Below are 20,178 nucleotides of genomic sequence, written 5' to 3'. Positions count from 1 at the left end.
ACTATCTGGTTTGATGGACATCTATATATATATATTTTTTTAAAGATTTATTTATTTATTTAATTTCCCCCCCTCCCCTGGTTGTCTGTTCTTGGTGTCTATTTGCTGCGTCTTGTTTCTTTGTCCGCTTCTGTTGTCGTCAGCGGCACAGGAAGTGTGGGCGGCGCCATTCCTGGGCAGGCTGCTCTTTCTTTTCACGCTGGGCGGCTCTCCTTACGGGCGCACTCCTTGCGTGTGGGGCTCCCCCACGCGGGGGACACCCTTGCGTGGCACGGCACTCCTTGCGCGCATCAGCACTGCGCATGGCCAGCTCCACACGGGTCAAGGAGGCCCGGGGCTTGAACCGCGGACCTCCCATATGGTAGACGGACGCCCTAACCACTGGGCCAAAGTCCGTTTCCCTGGACATCTATATTTTGATAGGGGTTTGGGTTACATGAGTGTATTTATTTATCAGCTTCCCAGTTGCTACACCTAAGAGTTGTGCAGTGTAGGGATGTGAATTTGGCCCAATGGGTAGGGCATCCGCCTACCACATGGGGGGTCCAAGGTTCAAATCCTGGACCTCTTTGACCCATGTGGAGCTGGCCCACGTGCACTGCTGATGCGTGCAAGGAGTGCTGTGCCACGCAGGGGTGTCCCCTCCGTAGGGGAACCCCATGCTCAAGGAATGTGTCCCGTGAGGAGAGCCACCCAGCACGAAAGAAAGTGCAGCCTGCCCAGGAGTGGCGCCACACACACAGAGAGAACTGATGCATCAAGATGACGGAGCAAAAAGAGACACAGATTCCAGATGCCGCTGACAAGAATACAAGCTGGCACAGAATACACAGTGAATGAACGCAGCAGACAACTGGGGGCGGGGAAGGGGAGAGAAATAAATTAAAAAAATAAATCTTAAAAAAAAAAAAGAGTTGTACAGTTCAATGTTTGTAATCTTTTGGCGGTCCCAGAAGATTATGTTCTTAAATTGGTCCATTCTGATGTGGGACCCTTTGAATTGGATTCATTTGAGGTCCGTTTCATTGGATTGCTTTAGTGAAGCATAGCTCAGGGTAGGTCTTGGTTCTCTTGCTGGAGTCCTTTATAAATGGGAAAAAGAAGGCTGCAGAAACAGAAAAAATGCCCAGAGGTGGAGAGAGAAGGCCCCAGGAGCCAGAAGCTGAAATCAACAGAACACAGGAGTTGAGAGAAGCCACCGAAGCCAGAAAGTAAAGTCAGTGAGTCCTGGAAGAGAGGGTAGGGATGGGCAGACGCTACCATGTACCTGATTGCCCACAGCTGCAGCTCGGAGAGAAAGCATCTCCTGATGATACCTTGATTCGGACACTTTCACAGCCTCGGAACTGTAAGCTTATAAATTAGTAAATCCCTATTGTAAAAGCCAACCCAATTCTGGTATTGCCTTGGTAGCCTTTAGCAAACTAAAATAAGCCCCAAAAGAATTGTAACTTTAAGTATTGAATTATGGTTAATGATATATATGCCAAGTAACTTAGGCCTGAAATCTTTGAAATACATTTTTTTTTTAAAAAAAGAGTGGCTTGTTAGATGAACAAGGCTAAATATTTGATAAAGGAAGTATAGCAAAATGTGTTAACAGTTGTAGAATCTGGGTTGTGGATGTATGGATGTTCATTGTATGTTTGAAAATTTTCATAATATGTTGGGGAGGAAAATGGTGTTACTGGCATAATGATAACTCTTGGTAAATATGATTTTAAAATATAACAAGAAAACATAAGCTACTTGGAAGTAAATTAAAATATTTGTATAATCTTTGTGTGGAAAAGTATGTACTATTAAAACATACTAAAGAAGAACTAAATAAATGAAAGGATGTACCATATTCTTAGATAGGATTTGGCTGTAAATCTATCCACTCTGCCCTGTTCGGCTCTATATTGAGTGTGATATCAAAGTTTTTATCTACAAGTTCATTCTAAAGCTTACATGGATTGCAAAGCCCTAAGACTAGCTCCCATAATTTTGGGAAGAATAATAACATTGTGAATGGACTTGCCTTATACATAGCAAGACTTATTTCTAAGCTATAGCCATTACCTAGTATGATATAGACACAGGGAGCTGTGACAGTACGGTGAAAGAGACTATAAAGCCAAGGAGTAGACCATTGCATATATAGAAGCTCAATCTATGACAGAAATGACATTGTATATCAGTTATTAAATGGTTCTGGGATAATTGATCATCTGTATAGAAAAAATATATAATAGAATTTCTATCTCCCTCTGGACAAAAATACAAACTTACTGTGAAAAGTAAACCTATAAAACTTAGAAGATAAATATCTTCATGTCTGCTTGTTAAGGGTGGATTTCTTCCATATATAAAAAATTATAATATAAAGGAAACATTGGTAAATTTCACCGCATAAAAACGGTGACACCATTTTTTTAAAAAGTGAGACAAGCCCAAACTGAGGTATTTTCAATGAATGTAATCTAACAAATAATTATTATCAAGAATATATTGGGAAGTGGACTTGGACCAGTGGGTAGGGCGTCTGTCTACCACATGGGAGGTCTGCGGTTCAGGCCCCGGGCCTCCTTGACCCGTGTGGAGCTGGCCCATGCACAGTGCTGATGCGCGCAAGGAGTGCCATGCCACGCAGGGGTGTCCCTCTCATCGGGGAGCTCCACGTGCAAGGAGTGTGCCCCGTAAGGAGAGGTGCCCAGCGCTAAAGAAAGTGCAGCCTGCCCAGGAGTGGCGCTGCCCATACAGAGAGCTGACACAGCAAGAGACGCAACAAAAAGAACAGATTCCTGTGCCGGTGACAACAACAGAAGCGGACAAAGAACATGCAGCAAATAGACACAGAGAACAGACAACTGGGGGGGGTGGGGTGGGAAGGGGAGAGAAATAAATAAATCTTTTAAAAAAAATAGTGTTAAAAAAAAAAAGGAATATATCAGGTAAATGCCTAAAAGTCAATAAGGGAAATAAAAAAAAAAAAAAAGACAGCGTAGTAGAAAAATGAGTCAGGGATATAAAAAGGCAATTCACAGTTGAGAAAACCCTAATGGCCAATAAATATATGGAACATTGCTTAGCTTCACTAGAACTTAAGGAAAATATGAAATAAAACCACAATGTGATATGATCACAGACACTGTGTTGGCAAAAATGTAAGTCTGACAGCACCAAGTATTGGAGTGTATGTAGAGCAGCTTGTTCAACAAATGTTTTTGAGCTTCTGCTACATACCAGTCATTGTTTCAGATCACTGAGATGCATATAGAAAACAGATTAAGACCCCTGCTGTCTTGAGTTTAGGTTCTAGAGGGTAAAGACAGAAACTAAACAATAAACAAAATAAATAAGTAAATCCTGTAGTATATTAGAAGGTGATAAGTGTATGGGAAAAAAAGTAGAGCAGTGTAGGACAGTGATGGGATGGAAAGCATGTTGCAGTATTGTAGGGCTATCAAGGTAGGCTTCCTGGAGAACTCGGGTGAAATGTGAGGCAAGACTTGAAGGCAGTTAGGAAACTAGTCAAGGGGATAGTTGGGGAAGAATCGCATACTAGGCAGAGTGAATAAATAACATATAACCTTAAGGCAGAAGAATGCCTGATACGTTTATGGAACTTTGAGGAGCACAGCATAGAGAGGAGTTCAGACAGATACAGGGGGAGGGGTGGTGGATCACCCTTCTAGGTCTTAATGTAGATTTTGGCTTTAACTCTTAAATGAAAGGATAGCCATTGGAGGGTTTTGAGCAGGAGTTTTGTGTTCTCACTTACCTTTAAAAAGGATTGCTCTGTTTTGTAGAGAATCAACTTATGAAGGGCCAAGGTTAGAAGCAGAAATGGGATGCCTATTAGGAGACTATTGAGAGGATAGGAGAGAGACCCTGGTGGTTTAGATTGCAATACCAAAGACCTAAGAGATTTTTCGTAACTCATATGGCAGTAAAACCTGCCCTAACTTGAATTTCTGTGGTACCAAAATTGAACTAAGATGTTTTAGAGTTTTTAATCTTATTTATTGAGGTTATCATACATATTGCTGCTGGAATTTAAATGTGTTTTGTTACAGGGTTTTGCCTTAGTCCTTGTTGGGAGTGTTGTGAAACTTATTATATGTATTTGCTATTTATTACATTAATAAAATCCAAAAATTTGGATTTCTGAAACATGACTGGATTCAAGGTTTTTCGATAAGAGATTGTAAGCTTGTAGCTATAGTGATAATGGGAAATGGTTGGATTCTGTATATATTTTACAGGTAAAGCATTGAGAGTTTCTGATGGATTAGATGGGGGTATAAAAAAAAAATCGAGGAATCCAGAAGTCCAAAGTTTTGACCTGGATGGGTCATCATCTGAGATGGGAAAAGCAGTGGTTCTTATCGGTGTTGGTGGAAAGTTTTGGACATGTTGGACATGAGATATTGAATTGGCAGTTGGTTATAAATGTTAGGAATTTGAGAGACAGATCTGGGGAGGAGAACTCCTACAAAGTGTTGGAAGTAAATTGGCACAACTGGTTTGGGGAGCAGTTTGGAACTTCTAATAATTTATGACTCAGCAGTTCCAGATCTAATAAATACTTCAAAGAAACTCTTAGTGCATGTGCACAAGGAAATGAGTTTAAAAACGTGGTTTTTTTTCCAACAGATGAATTTTTAAAAAGATTTATTTATTTATTTTTATTTCTCTCCCTTCCCCCCCCCGCCCCCGCCAGTTGTCTATTCTCTGTGTCCTTTCAACAGATTAATTTTATTACATCTTTAAAATATCACAAATAGGTTTGGCATCTTGTTTTTTTTCCATAGTTGAACAACTCTTAGATCTTATTCATTAGCCTGCTGAACTGTTCCTTTTTCACAGACATAGATACCATCCAGAATTTTTCTAGTATCCTTGTTTTTATAACTGTTGTAGCTTGCTGAGTCAGTGTCATTTCCTCCAAGAATTAACTCATTTTTCTGGGCTTGAAGTACTGAACAAGCAATGCCTGATCTTATCTGAACTCTGCAGGCTTATTTTTCACCCACGAAATTTCGAATTTCAATAAGAGACCCGCTTTCTTGATGAGGAAGTGAGCATACACAGATCTCATCTTGTAATGGAAGCCCAGTGTAACACCCTTGATCATATTTTGAACATAACTACAAATAGCGTGAACTGTAGCCATTTCCTTTCCATTTTTCCACCATTGGTCAACCAAAGCTGTTTCTTTTTCTTTCCAAGGAGACTGAGTTCTACATTGATGTGACTGAAATCCCTCCTCGGGGTTTCCTGGGATCCCTCACAATAACTGTGTGTCCCTTCAGTGTAATGGTGACAGTTTCTGGAATGTCGACAGTCTGGTTGCTGAGAATGGTCTTCATTCTGAAAGTAGATGAAGCAAAAGAGTCAAACGTTTTTATAGGAGTATTGTTTTAATGGAGAAAAGAAAAAACCAGAAAGCAAATTAAATTTCCCTTTAATAAAGGTGATAACGTGCCTGTTCTTTATTTCACTAAAATTTGAGACAAAAGAAATGGTTGTCATTTAGAAATATTTAGTCTTGCCATTATTAAGATAATGCTAGAAATCTCCTGGACGTTTAATGCAGTCCTTATTTCTGTCTAACTTGCATTTGTGTTTTGTTTTTCAGAAGGAGTTGAGCCTTCCAAGAAGAGGCAGCTTGTAAGTACATAACTGGTACCATAATGATGATGACTGTGATCATTATCTCCTGCTAAGGATCCCTCTTGGGGATTGCTCTCAGCATCACTTGGAGGAACCCCATCCAATAATATTTTTTCCTGTGGACTCCTTTCTGGGCCTAATAAGCCAGTGGGTCTTCCCACTTCTCCTGCTGAATCAGATCCTCTACTTGCCCCATCCCATCCTGCCCCTTCTCTGTCTCAATTTCTGCTTGGCATTTTGGGAAAGCTTCTTATATATCCATCAGAGTCTTATATTAATTCTTACATTTTTGGGTTTACCAAGTTTTGCTAAATTCAAGCTTTTTGACTATGTTAAAATTCAGACTCTTGGCATCTACATCTATTATATAACATGGTATTAGAGGGAGACCAACTTTTCTGACAAGCTGGGACAAGGGCAGTTATGTTTGGGTACTATGTTAAAATAGGGTTTACTTTCACCTGTTTTTTCTTTTTTGGCTTCAGGGTTAAGGGAACTTTGTGAATAATCTTTTCCTTTGAATTTTAATCTCAGATTTTCTTGACCTGCTTTTTCTCTAGAATTCTCTTAGAGCAGTATTGAAAATTTGGCTAATCTAGAATCATTTGGAATGCTTACTAAATTTGTTGAATTAGAATCTCTGTGTTGGGGCCCAAGAACCTATAGTTCACAGACCTGTAGCACATTCATACCCAGTATAATTTTGCTAAGCCAAATTTGGGAAACACTAAAAAAATAGGGCTATGATAAAATAATGGCTTTAGACATTTCCTTAACGACACATGAAATGTAATTAGGGAGGGGCACACAAAAATGTTCATGCTTATTTAAGTATTTACAGGTATTCATTTTATTATTTGTTATACTTTTTATATATGTAAATATTCATATGTATCCTAGGTGGTATTGCATTTTTAATGTATGCAACACATAGTAGTTCTTTCTGTTACTATCATTTTGCTGCATCAGCCCTCTGTGTGTGTGGCCCCACTCCTGGGCAGGCTGCACTTGTTTCACGTGGTGCGGCTCTCCTTATGGGGTGCACTCCTTGTACGTGGGGCCTCCTACGTGGGGGACATCCCTGCATGGCATGGCACTCCTTGCGTGCATTAGCACTGCGCGTGGCCCAGCTTCACCACATGGGTCAGGAGGCCCTGGGTTTGAACCTTGGATCTCCCATGTAGTAGTTGGATGCTCCATCTATTGAGCCAAATCCACTTCCCATCCCTCTTCCTCTTAAGGCTCCATGGTCCCAGCTTCTTCCAATATCAGCTGTAGGCTGGGATAAGTCTTGTTTCTCTCCCGGAGCTAGTTCCTCTCCAGGCTCAGCTGTTCTGTTCTCTCCACAAGGTCAGCTGTAGATTCTCAGGCTCTCTCTCTTCCCAGGGCCTCTGCCATGTCTATGGATCTGCTTCTAGTCCTCCATTTTCTTCTCCTGTGTGTTTACTACCTAGGGCTCCAGCTCAAGAACTCCAAACTCTATTCTTGGCCATGTCTTTTCTCTATGAGTCCCCGCTGACCAAAGGGACAGGGATTCAACATCCTACTGATGTGACCCAATCAAAGCCTTAATCATTATTTAATCAAGAAAAGTGAAATCTCTGAATCCAGTACACTCTTAATGCACTCAGAGGAACAGATCAATTTGTAAACATAATCTAATATCTATTTTTGGAGTGCATAAATAATACCAAACTACTGTATTCCACCCTCTGAATTCCAAAAAGACATTACAATATTCCAAAAATCTTAGTAGCATTGCTAAATACAAAATCATATCACAATCATTTTATAGAATTACAGTTTTTCTTGAAACAAAGTCCAGTTTTTCTGTAGATCTCTGAAACTTACAAAACTTTTTTTCTACTTTCAATATACAAATGGACAAAGGATAAACACTTGAATTATCATAAAGAGAAATTGGGAAACATGAGTCACAGGTCCTCTACCGTTCCATAAACCTGAAGGCGTATTTCTTTAGATGTCAAAGTCTGGGAATCATTTCTTAAAATGCTGACTTCTTCTCCCTGACCCTCATGGATACATACCCTTTCCACAGGCTTGTCCAATGACCATTTTCTTGATTCCACCCTTATCAAGCATCTGGATATTGACCAAGCTCCAAACCTCACCTTCCAAGAGTGTTGGGGTGATGGCCACACACCCAATCTCTGGGTTTGGGTCTTAACCCCCCCTAGTACAGTGAAATCAAGACAACATCCTCCCTGACCTTTGGCATACAGGTCCAACCCTCTCAGAGCAAGGAGTTGGCAATCTGTCCTTTCCTAATCCATGGGGGACAGGCCCGCCCTTCTCAGACCTATGGGGTCTTGACCTCAACCTTCCTAATACCTGGGGTATGTGCTCTACCCTCTCTGTACTCTGGGGTAGCAAAACTCTCCCTAAACATCGGATGTGAACATCCACCTTCTTCAACTGCTGGGACAAACTCACCCTCTCTGGGTGGGGTTCCTCTCTTGGCCCAAAGAGATGTCTTTTAATTCCAGATCCCAGTTTCCATGGTTTTCCTCTTGAAGTCATTTCTCCTTCAATCTCTCCCTTCCATGCCCATTTTAGTCCAAGCTGACAGTGGTTTTATTCATACAGCTCTCTCAAAAAGCTTGCTGGTTCAGCAGGCAGAAAGCAGGGGTCCAAGCCATCAGACAGTAAGACTTTCCACAAGTCTTTCCTAAATAACTGCATTTTCAATCCTGATTTACAAGTTCCAAGTTTAGTTAAGTCCTCAAATGGGGCACTATCATATGGGGGCTTGATTTCCAGAGGCTTAGAATGTCTGGAATCAGTTTCTGATTTCTTTGTGCCCAATAGTTCAGTTTTCAGCTTATCTCTTGCATCTAGCATTTTACTATAAGCTGCAAGGAGAAGCCAGGCCACATTCTCCAAGTTTACTTTGGAAAGTTATTCAGCTAAATGCCCATGCTCACCATTTTCAAATTCTGCCTTCAATAAAACATCAGGAGTTAATCTTGTTAAGTTTTCGCGTCTTTAAAACATGGATCACCTTTCCTCCAGTTTCCAATAATAGTTTCATCATGTACTTCTAAGTCATTATAAAGTCTCTTCAAAGCACTTTAGGCCTGTTCTGTCAAACATCTCACAATTCCTCCAAAAAGTACCTCTTACCCGTTTATAAAACTGTTCCAGCATTTTGGTAATTGCAAAAGCACGACCCCACTCTTTGGTACCAAAATCTGTATTAGTTAGCCAAAGGGGTGCTGATGCAAAGTACCAGGAATCTGTAGGCTTTTATAAAGGGTATTTATTTGAGTTAGAAGCTTACAGTTACCAGGCCATAAAGCATAAGTTACTTCCCTCTCCATAGTCTTTTGCCAGTGTTGGAGCAAAATGGATGCCACCATCTGCAAGGATTCAGGTTTCCTCTTCCTCTTAAGGCTCTATGGTCCCAGCTTCTTCCAATATCACCTGTAGGCTGAGATAAGTCTCATCTCTTTCCCGGGGCTCAGCTGCTCTGGTCTCTCCCCAAGGCCAGCTATAGACTATCAGGCTAACAGCTCATCTCTCTTCCCAGGGCCTCTGCCATGTCTAATGGAGCCTTCTCTCCTTCCTCACCTATCTGCTTCTCTGTGTCTTTACTTCCCGGGGCTCCAGTATCAAAACTCCAACTAACTCTTCTGCCTTGTCTTTTTCTCTGTCCTACTGACATAGCCCAATCAAAGCCTTAATCATAGTTTAATCAAGTAAGAGTGAAATCCCTGAATCAAATACGATCTAATGTACCCAGAGGGACAGACCAATTTACAAACATAATCCATTATCTATTTTTGAATTCATAAATAATACCAAATTGCTATAATCACTTAATATATGTGACAGTGCTTCCTTTCTTGCAGTTTTATTCTATGGTATATTATTTTTGTAGAGTTCTTATACGTATTGAGTTGAATTTGGATAGCTGAGCAAGACAAAATAAATGAAGTTCAGTAATTTTGGAGGCTCTCAATTATTATACTTTTCCATGTAATATAGTAGTTACTTTATAATGGACAGGAACTCAAAAAAGGATTTCCAGAACATACATGGTATCTTGGCGTTATGCAAAATGTGCACTCTTCCATTCAACAAGTAATTCCTCCAATGGCCCCAAATTGGTAAGTGGCAGTAATATAGCATAGAAATGAAGACCTTAGGCTTGTCAAGCATAAAGAAGCTTTAGATTACGTAAATGTTACATCAAAAATATAGGGAATGGGGAAGCGGCTGTGGCTCCAGTGTTCATGTCCTGGGGCCTTCTTGTGAAGGCAAGCTGGCCAATGCCCGTGGAGAACTGGCATAGCAAGATGATGCAACAAAGGAAGACAAGCAGACACAAGAATTCACAGCGAATGGACACAGAGAGCAGACAGCAAGCAAGCCACGGGTGGGGAGGGGGACGACAAATAAATACATAAATCTTTAAAAATATATATATATATCTATATATAGGGGACACTCTCTCTTCCTAGAAGAGCCCGTACCAAATCTTGGTGTGTATTTCCATCTCCCATTTCTCAGCAAGCTCTGTTCTTTCCCCCATTTCCCAAATAAATTCTTTTTACTCGTCTAAATTAAATATATATATATGGGAAAGGGAGGTGGATGTGGCTCAAGTGATTGAGCTCCTGCCCCCCACATGGGAGGTCCTGGGTTCAGTTCCTGGTGCCTCCTGGAGAAGATGAGCAAGACAGCAAGCTGGCATGATGGGCTGGCATGGTGAACTGTTGCAACAAGATGATGCAACAAGGAGACTCAAAGAGGAAACACAATGAGAAAAAACAAAGCAGGGAGCAGAGGTGACAAATGATGGAGTGCCTCTCTCCCACATGGGAGGTCCCAAGTTTGGTTCCCGGTGCCTCCTAAAGAGAAGCCAAGCAGACAGAGAGAGGACACAGCAAATGGACAGAGAGAGCAGTCAGCAAGCATAAACAATGAGGGGGGGAAATAAATAAAATAAAACTTAAAAAAAAAAATGTGTAGGGGAGGGAGTAGATGTGGCTCAAGTGGTTGAGTTCCTACCTCCCACATGGGAGGTCCTGGGTTTGGTTTCTGGTACCTCCCGAAAAATTGAAAACAAACAACAAACAAAATGAACAAAAAAAACCAACTCAGGAAAGCTGATGTGGCTCAGTGGTTGAGTGCTGGCTTCCCATATATGAAGTCCCAAGTTCAATCCCCATCCTGGGTACCTAAAAATATATATATATATATGTATATATGGGATTCCTTATATCACCCCTCCGTCTCCCACACTTTCCCACATTAACAACCTCTTTCATTAGTGTGGTATAATTTGTTATAATTAAACATGTTGAAGCATTCTGCTAACCAAGGATTATAGTTCACATTATAGTTTACATTTTGCACTGCACAATTTTATACGTTTTAACAAAATGTATAATGGCTTGTATCTGTTATTCATGCAGGACAATTCCAATGTCCTGAAAATGCCCCCATGTTGCACCTATTGTTCCCTCTCTCTCCCCTCAGAACCTCTTGTGGCCACTGCCTTTATATCAGTGATACAAGTTCTTCCATTGCTAGAATAATCATAAGTCTACTTGAGTCCACAGTTGCTTTCTACCCTTATGTTTGTTTATTCTTCAATTTTGAGGATTTGTGGATGAGATTGAGTCTTGGCACTACCATTTACTAGGTGTTTTATTGTAAGTCAAGTTACTATATTTCAGTTTTTCTTTTTACCTCCATTCATTTGTTTGAATCCATCCATCCATCCTTCCTGTATTTATTCAGCTCTAATTATGTGCAGGTACTATTTTAGATGCTGGAGGTACAGTAGTGAATAAAGCAGGCAAAATACCTTCTCTTGTGGACCTTCCATTCTATTCAGAGAAGCAGACAAACAAAACCATGTGGTATATCTATATATATGTGCTAAGTGCTGTAAAGAAAAATAAAGCCAGATAAGAGCTATGAGGGTAAGTGCATATGGGATGGGGGTTGAAATTTTAAATTGAGTTGTCCAGGAATTTCTCATTAAGGTGACATTTGAGCAGAGACCAATAGGGTGACAGAAGGAATTATATTGATACTTTTTCTGCAAGAACATTGCAGATAGAGGATATAGCACATGCCAAGGTCTTTAGTAGGAACATGCTTGGCATGTTGGAGGACAGCAAGGAAGCCAGGGTGGCCTTTAGTGGATGAATAAGGATGTCAGGGCAGGCAGGGATGGGATGTAGGGAAGGGGGAATAGAAGAATATGAGGCCGCGACCGGTTCATGCAGTACCTTGTAGACCACAGAAATGACTTTGTATATTACACTGAGTGGGACAAAAGGTCAATGAGTAGTTTTAAGCAGAGGATTGGTATTATCTGTCTTAGGTTTCTTGGGCAATTTGTAAAAACTGAGATCTAATTAACATACCATATATTATATGATTACCATTTAAAAGTTTCCAATTCATTGTTTTTTAGTGTATTCATAAGGTTTTGCAACCATCACCACTATCTAATTCTAGAACATTTTTATCAACCCTCTACCCATCAGCAGTCACTCCACATTCCACACTCCCCCTTAGCGCCTGGGAGCCACTAATCTACTTTCTGTCTCAGTGGATTTGCCTATTCTCAATATGTCATACAAATGGAATCATTCAGTATATAACCTCTGTGCCTGGCTTCTTTTGCTTAACATAATGCTTTCATCCATGTTATAGCATGTGTCAGTCCTTTGTTCATTTTTATGGGCTGAATAATATTCCACTATATGGATGGCTATACCACATTTTGTTTATTTATCAGTTGATGGACATTTGGGTTGTTTCCACTTTTTGCCCTCTGTGAATAATGCTGTTATGAACATTGGTGTATAAATATCTTTTTGAGTCCCTGTTTTCAATATGTGTAGGTGTAGACTTCCTCAGTCATACGGTAACTATATTTAACCTTCTGAGAAACTGCCAAACTGTTTTCCCTAGTGGCTGTACCATTTTATATTCCCATCATCAATATATGAAAGTTCCAATTTCTCCACATCCGCACTCACATTTTTTATTTTGTTTATTTTATTTAAGCCATCCTAAAATGGGTGTGAAGTGGTATCTCATTAATTTGATTTGCATATCCCCAGTGACTAATGTTGTCTGTTTAAATGTCTTCTTTGGAAAATGTCTATTCAAATCCTTTACCTGTTTTTTTTCTTTTTTTAAAAAATTGGGTTACTTGTCTTTTTATTGTTGCATTGTAAGTGTTCTTACTATATTCTGAAATCTAGACCCTTATTAGATACATGATTTGCAGATATTTTCTCCTATTTTATAGATTGTCTTTTTACATTCCTTTTTTTAAAAAAGATTTATTTATTTTTCTCTCCCCTCCCCCCTCCACCCCGGTTGTCTGTTCTCTGTGTCTATTTGCTGTGTCTTCTTAGTCTGCTTCTGTTGTCTTCTTTGTCCGCTTCTGTTGTTGTCAGTGGCTCGGGAATCTGTGTTTCTTTTTGTTGCATCATCTTGTTTTGTCAGCTCTCTGTGTGTGCAGCACCATTCCTGGGCAGGCTGCAGTTTCTTTCGCGCTGGGTGGCTCTCCTTACGGGGCACACTCCTTGCGCGGGGGACACCCCTGCGTGGCATGGCACTCCTTGCACGCTTCAGCACTGCGCATGGGCCAGCTCCACACGGGTCAAGGAGGCCTGGGGTTTGAACCGCGGACCTCCCATGTGGTAGACGGACACCCTAACCACTGGGCCAAAGTCTGCCGCCTACATTCCTGATAGTGTCCTTTGATGCACAAAGTTTTAAACTTTGGTGAAGTCCAATTTAACTATTTTTTCTTTGATTGTACTTTTGGTGACATATCTAAGAAACTGTAGCCTAATCCAAGATCAGGATTCCTATGTTTCCTTCTAAGAGCTTCATATAAAGCTTTAGTTCTTGCATTTAAGTCTTTGATCATTTTGAGTTCATTCTTATATGTTGAATGAGGTACGGATCCAAATGAATTCTTTTGCATGTGAATATCTGGTTGTCCCAACATCATTTATTGAAAAAACTGTTCTTCATTGAATGGTTATCCTAGGTTTTAAGATCACTTTCACTGCTCAGATTGTAGGGAGGGCAGGGTTGAAAGCAGGAAGTTAAGTTAGTAAACAACATCCACGATAGTAGCTTAGGCAGGGAGATAGTAGCCAAGGTGGTGAGAAGTGGTTGGATTCTGGAAATGAGAGCTGACAAAATTTGTTTATAGTTTAGTTTTGGTATATGAGGGTTTATTAGTCAGCCAAAGGGGTGCTGATGCAAAATACCAGAAGTTAATTTGTTTTTATAAAGGGTATTTATTTGGGGTAGGAACTTAGAAATACCAGGCCATAAGGCATAAGTTACTTCCCTCACCAAAGTTTATTTGAAGCAAGATAGCTGCCGACATCTGTAAAGGTTTAGGCTTCCTGGGCTCTTCTGTTCCTGGGGCTTCCTTTCTCTGGGTTCAAGGTTCCTTTCTTCCTGGGGCTGGCTGCTCTTTCCTCTGGGAGCTTACTTGCTGGGGCTCCAGCTTAAGTCTTCAGCATCAAACTTCAACATCAAAACTCCAACATTAAAAGCCCTCAACTCTGTCCTTTGCCATGCCACGCCCTAATCATACATAAGTCAATCATACCCAGGTACAGATCAGATTACAAGCATAATCCAATATTTCTTTTTGGAATTCATCAATTATATCAAACTGCTACAGAGGGATGGAGAGGAATTGAGGTTTTGGAGAGGAATTGAGGAATGCATGGTTTTAGTGCTGAGTAGTTAGCTGGATGTAATTGCCATTTATAACAGAGAATATAGTAAGTGAAGCAGAGTGCTTTTGTTTTGTTTTCTTTGTTTTATTTTTCATGGAGGCAGGAGTGGAAGTCGTTGGAGAAATCAGGACTGTGATGCTTGTTTGACATTCAAGAAGGAATGTTGATTAGACATTTGGGTCTATGAATCTGGGTGTAAAGGGAGAGTTCTGAACTGGAGATATACGCTTGAGAATTGACAGCAAATAGACGATATTTAAAGCCATGAGATTGGATGACATCATTTACTTAAATAGTACCCGAGTATCGTCAGCTGAATGGTGAAAGTCCATGAATTGTCTTTTCAGTACACAGTTATCTGTCTGCAGTGATTTAAATACAGAAATTTAGAGTAAGCATTTAGAAACTTCAATATCAACTTGACATTTTTCCAGACTTCAAGCATTTGGTCAATTTTCCGATAATTCATATTTATTGTATTTTGCAATTATTTGCAATAGGTTGGCAGGGTGGGAAGAACCAAGCCTGGTCCTTCACCACAGAAATGTGAGAAGCACTGACCTAGTGAGTAAGCCTAGATAGAAAAGAGAAGAGTGCCAAGGATGATCCATCAGTAAAGGAGACTGAGAAGGAGCAACTGGCAAGACTGGAGGAAAACTAGAAGACGGTGATATCTCCAAAGCTACAAGAAAAAGTATTTTAAGGAGGAGAAAGTGATCATTTATGTCAAATGCTGCTGAGACGTTATGTAAAATGAACAAATGAGACTTTATCATTGTACTTAGTACCTGGAATGTTATTGGTGTCCTTGATAAGAGCAATTTTGCTAAGAATAGTGGGTCGCAAAGCTTGATTGGAATGGGTTCAAGAGAGAATGGGAGGTAATATGTTTCTGTCAAAGATGTCTAATTTCAGTCAAATATATGAAGAAACAATCAGAGAAATCCAATTTGAGGGACATTCTGTAGAACTAGTATCCTGGACTCTTCAAAAATGTTAAAGTTATGAAAGACCCACAAAAAAAGACTGAGGAAATATCTTAGATTAAAGGAGACAAAAGAGGCATGGCAACTAAATGTAGTTTTGATTCTTGGTTGGGTCCTGGATATTAAAAAAATATCTAATGGACATTATTGGGATAATTGGGGAAATCTGAATGTGGACTTGTATTAGATAATATTATTTTATCAGTGTTAAATTTCCTTAGTGTGATAATTGTGCAATAATTATATAGGAATTCTCCTTTGTACATAGGCCAAGGATGTTAGTTGCAGAAGTATTTAGGAAGAGATGTCATGATGTATCCAGCCGACTTTCACATGGTTCTTCTAATGAAAAATATTTATGTGTGTGTATAGTTTGGGGGTAAGGAGGAGAAAGGAGTGAAAGGTGCATACAGTTTCATTTAATTATTCTTGTTCCTTTCTTAAGACTTGGTTGGAGTTAGTATATACTATTCTTTTAAAGAGGTTTGCAGAAAAGTGAATTACAGAAATGGGGTGATGGCTACAAAGGTTTGTAGAGTGGAGGTTTTTGATTTTTCAGATATAAATGGGAGATGTTATATCATGTTTGTATGCCAATGGAATGATCCACTAGAGAAGAAAAAGTTGGTGCAGAAGAGAGGAGGAACAACTGGTGGAATTTGTTTAGTAGGCAAAATGGAAGTGATCTAGGCACATGTGGAGGTATTGGCCTTAGACCAGGGCACTGAATTTATCTTCATAGCCTCAGTTATTTCATTTTGTATGTAAAGATTATACATGTAAAATGTACGGCATAGTGCCTGCAATTAGGCATTTGGCAGTTATTATAGAATTTAGGAGAATGACTATTATTAGAAAGCTTTTAATAAATGGTAGTTGTTTATATATTCTTTTATTAGTAGGCCATAATTACCTCCTAGAAGCTATAAATTCAAATTTGCAAGATCCCAAAGCAATTTAAATTAAATTAACAATAGTATGCCTTAGAAAAGCCACAGGATATTCATGAAGTCAGCTTTAAGTCACCTTAGGGAAGAGAGCTAAATTCCAATAGGGGGAGTGAAAACATCATTCATGCTTGCCATGATAAGGGCCCTGTTGAGGCAAGTTGGTTATGAAAGTTCTTTTGGCCTGGCTCATAACATTTGTTTTAGATATAACTTCCGGAAATTAAATCATTTTTTATTTATAGAAAGCTATTGCATATTAAACCCATCTGGGTATTTTTTTCAGTACATTAAAAAATTTAGCCTTGAACATCAGACATAGAGGAGTTGATAACTTTGAAAGTACACATATCTGTGGAAATAGAGCTGAAAGAAAATGAATCGCCAAAGTTATTTGTATTTGTTTATCCAAGCTATAGAAGTATTGCCTTTCTTTTGGTTGTGAATATCAACATCAGGCACTAGATCCTATCTACTCTTTCCTTTTTTTTTTTTTTTTTTAAATAATAAACTTTATTTTTAAAGAGGTTTTAGATTACAGAAAAGTTGCATAGAAAGTTTAAGGAATTCTCCTATATCCTTTCCCTCCCCTTCCCACATCTTCCCCTATTAATAACATCTTTATAACAGTGTGGTTCATTTGTTACAAGTGATCAATAAATATTAAAGCATTGCTACAAACCAAGGTCTGTAGTTTACATTGTGGTTTACACTTAATTCCAATGTCCTAAAAATGCCCTATGTTCTACCTGTTATTCCTTCCACTCCCCTCAGAGCCTCTGGTAACCTCTATCTTTATATCAATGTTTCATCCTACCTACTCTTGTGAGTTTGGTGTCATAGTGTTTATGTCTCTAGTTGCCCAGAGACTCATTAATAAATGACATTACAACTTCAGGTAATTGCCTTCATATTTCCTAAAATGTCTTTGCTTTTACTTCTTAGAGGCTGCCAGCAGTCAACGGAGGTAAAGAATGAACTAGAGGAGAGAAATGGTAGCTGTAGCACCTGTCTTGGGTATGTGTGTATGTAGGTATCACTGGTATTTATTCTTAGAGTCCTTGGGGACAATAATCTTTTTGCACTGTTGGCTTACTCATTTGAGCAGTGGACTTGGACACCAGATACTGGATAAAAGTAAATGCCAAGTGTCTGCAATGCTATGCGGTGGGCAAGGAGGAGTTCCTGGGCTCAAGGATATGATGTGTCAGACTTCACCCCTAGGAAGCTGACAACAGTGTCATGTACTCTCCCACTCTGATACATATTTATGGCATTTGCTTGGATAAATGCTACTGGAGAATGTGCTAAAAAGAGATACCACCTGCTACACATAGTAAACCCTTTGTGTGGTATCAGTGGTGCCTGATAGAAAGCTTTACTTTCTCTGTGAGGCTTTGAAAATCAGAGAGTTTTGGTACCATTAAGGATTGTGAAAGCCAAGTAAAGCTTTGTGTTAAATTTAAGAGCCTTTTTTTAGGCTTTTATAGGAGATGATTTCATATGAATTCTTTTTTTTTTTTTGTCTTTATTTTTTTAATGCTACATTCAAGACATATGAGGTCCCCATATACCCCCCTTACCACTCCCGTGGAAGGGTAGGGCAGGTGTTGGCAGGGATGGAGTAGCGGAATCTATAGTGGTCAAAAAGGATAGAACAATAGCCGTCACTAATTTCCCCACTGGAAACATTTCGTTGTTTAAAAAAACATTTTTTGGTTACTGTTAGGTTGAGAATGGCTGTTGTTATGGTACTTTTCCCTACATTTATCTCTAGACCTCACAACTGACAATTCACTATAATCTGCTTGACTGTCTCAGAGACATCTCAACTTCAGCATTTATAAACCTAAAGTTAACTGTCTTTTTCAAACACCTGTTTCTCCTCTCTTGTTCTCTAGCTTACTAAAGGGCACCACTTCCTCAAGCTAGAAACTTTGTTAGTCTTGTTACCTATTTCTTCCTCACACCCACATCTAATCACCCTCCTAGTGTTTTCTTTTATAACTCAAATAACTCTTAATTTCATCTACTTCTTTTTATGACCACTACTGTTATATTTTCCAAGCCATTGCAATCTCTTGCCCTTGCTGCCACTATAACTTCCCAACTGGTCTTCCTTTGTCTAGCATTCTTCACCCCCAGTCCACAGTATAGTACAATAGTCAGAGAATGCTTTTTAAAATGCATATTTGCTCATTAGACTTTTATTTAAACTCCTTCAGTGAAATTTTTATTTCTCTTAGAATCACACTTATAAGTCTTGGCATGGTCCAAAAAACTATCTGCATGATCTGACTCCTGTCTTTGTCTACATATTTTACACGGTATGTTCTCTGTGCCTGGCTTATTCTTCACTCCTTCTATACCCATTTAGCCCCTTACTTATCTTTCAGGTCTCAGTTTACATCTCATTTCCTCATGAAAGGTTTTTGCCCAATCCCTATTGTCTGTAGACTAGGATGAGCCTTTTCATTAAACCCTGTACTGTTTCCTTTGTATCTCTTTAGCAATTGTAAATAAAGAATTGTGGGATTATTTCACAGTCTTCTCCCACTGGATGGTAAGCTTCTTTACATGAGGACCATGTTGTATAGTACAATCCCCCATCCCCAGGTCTAGTGTAGTTTAGCACACAGTAGGCAAACATTTAGTCCTGTTCTTAGGATTTATGTAGACTGGAACAAGAGCACAAATGTAGATATAAGTACTTAAGAGTTTTAAATTAAGTTAACCAAATGTAAAATAAAATATGTTCTACCTACTTTGAGAAATAGTTTCATAATAACAAAAAATGTAAAGTTAGTCACTTTTTAAAGCTACGAACACACGTTAAATATTTTGTTTAACTCATTATTAATAAGGAAATCAGGCAAATGTTATAGCTGGTTCAAAGGAGAAATGAAAGGAGCACAAATTTATATGGAGTAAAGGAATGCTGAATTGAATTTACACATGATTAGGAAACTGGATTTTTCTTTGGAGAGGAGAGGTCAGCTGAATTTCCACTCTCCAGAATTTATTTGCATGTCTCTATTATTTTGCTTTGCTCTAAGTTATCTATAACTTAAGGATTTGTAAAATAAAGGCAATAAAAGGCTAGAATCAGGTAACCTATAAGAGTGTCCTCTACAGAATGCATAGTTTTCCATTTGTAATTGGTTTCATCTAAAATAAAAAGAAATACTATTTTTTATCACAAAACAAGGCTAGTCTCATTAGGTCTGGCCTTATTTATATAAGTTGTAGGAAGAATGTTAATTTACCATATAGGCCTTCTTGAATTTGCTTTGCTGGAAAATTTTATAAAGAATCTCAGATTGGACTTTTAAAAGCTTCTATTATTTGTATTTCAAGGCTAGGAAACAAAGCTTAAGAAACTCTCCACCAGGCTTCATCTGCTCTTCTCAAGGTCATCTGCCAAGAAGTGACTTTCCTTATCTCCTGTAAAGCTGTACCTTTTAAAGGCAGGTACAAGGCCATTTTTCCTGGAAGAGCTTTGTAAGTATTGGCTTCATAAAGACAACCATAGTTTCTTAAAAATGGTCTGTCATCTGATTAAATGAGCATCCTTCTGAAATATGATATTCCAAGCAAGGCCTTGGTTTCATAACCATTTTTTTCTAATTATATTCTGATAAAAATAAAAACATTCTTATTGAACCTAGTCAAATAACTATATTACCTTGGAAAGAAAGGAGATTCAATAAGAATATCTCAATTCTGGAGGGTCAATAAGAATCAGATATGATTTAGGAATGTTTCATAATACAAAAGCAAAGTCTACTAAGAAGGAAGAGAAAAAAGCTTCCTTATACATCC

The 20,178-nt window shown here is 39.0% G+C and overlaps 1 protein-coding gene across 7 annotated transcripts in view; it reads left to right on the top strand.

The window, feature by feature from the left end:
- MAST2 (microtubule associated serine/threonine kinase 2) overlaps nucleotides 1–20,178 on the top strand; it is a 236,912-nt gene that overhangs the window by 107,016 nt on the left and 109,718 nt on the right. For 4 of the 7 annotated variants that reach the window (XM_058303653.2, XM_058303652.2, XM_058303649.2 and 1 more), the window contains one exon: nucleotides 5,627–5,658. In XM_058303653.2, coding sequence (XP_058159636.1) covers nucleotides 5,627–5,658 — 32 coding nt within the window. Of the gene's footprint in view, nucleotides 1–5,626; nucleotides 5,659–17,301; nucleotides 17,374–20,178 lie in introns of all 7 variants that reach the window. The other 3 variants (XM_058303651.2, XM_058303648.2, XM_058303647.2) reach the window with 1 other exon arrangement.

The sequence above is a fragment of the Dasypus novemcinctus genome, chromosome 9 (assembly GCF_030445035.2).
Source record: "Dasypus novemcinctus isolate mDasNov1 chromosome 9, mDasNov1.1.hap2, whole genome shotgun sequence".
NCBI lineage: Eukaryota > Metazoa > Chordata > Mammalia > Cingulata > Dasypodidae > Dasypus > Dasypus novemcinctus.
Note: the sequence above shows the minus strand (reverse complement) of the source record. Positions and strands in the feature narration are given on the sequence as shown.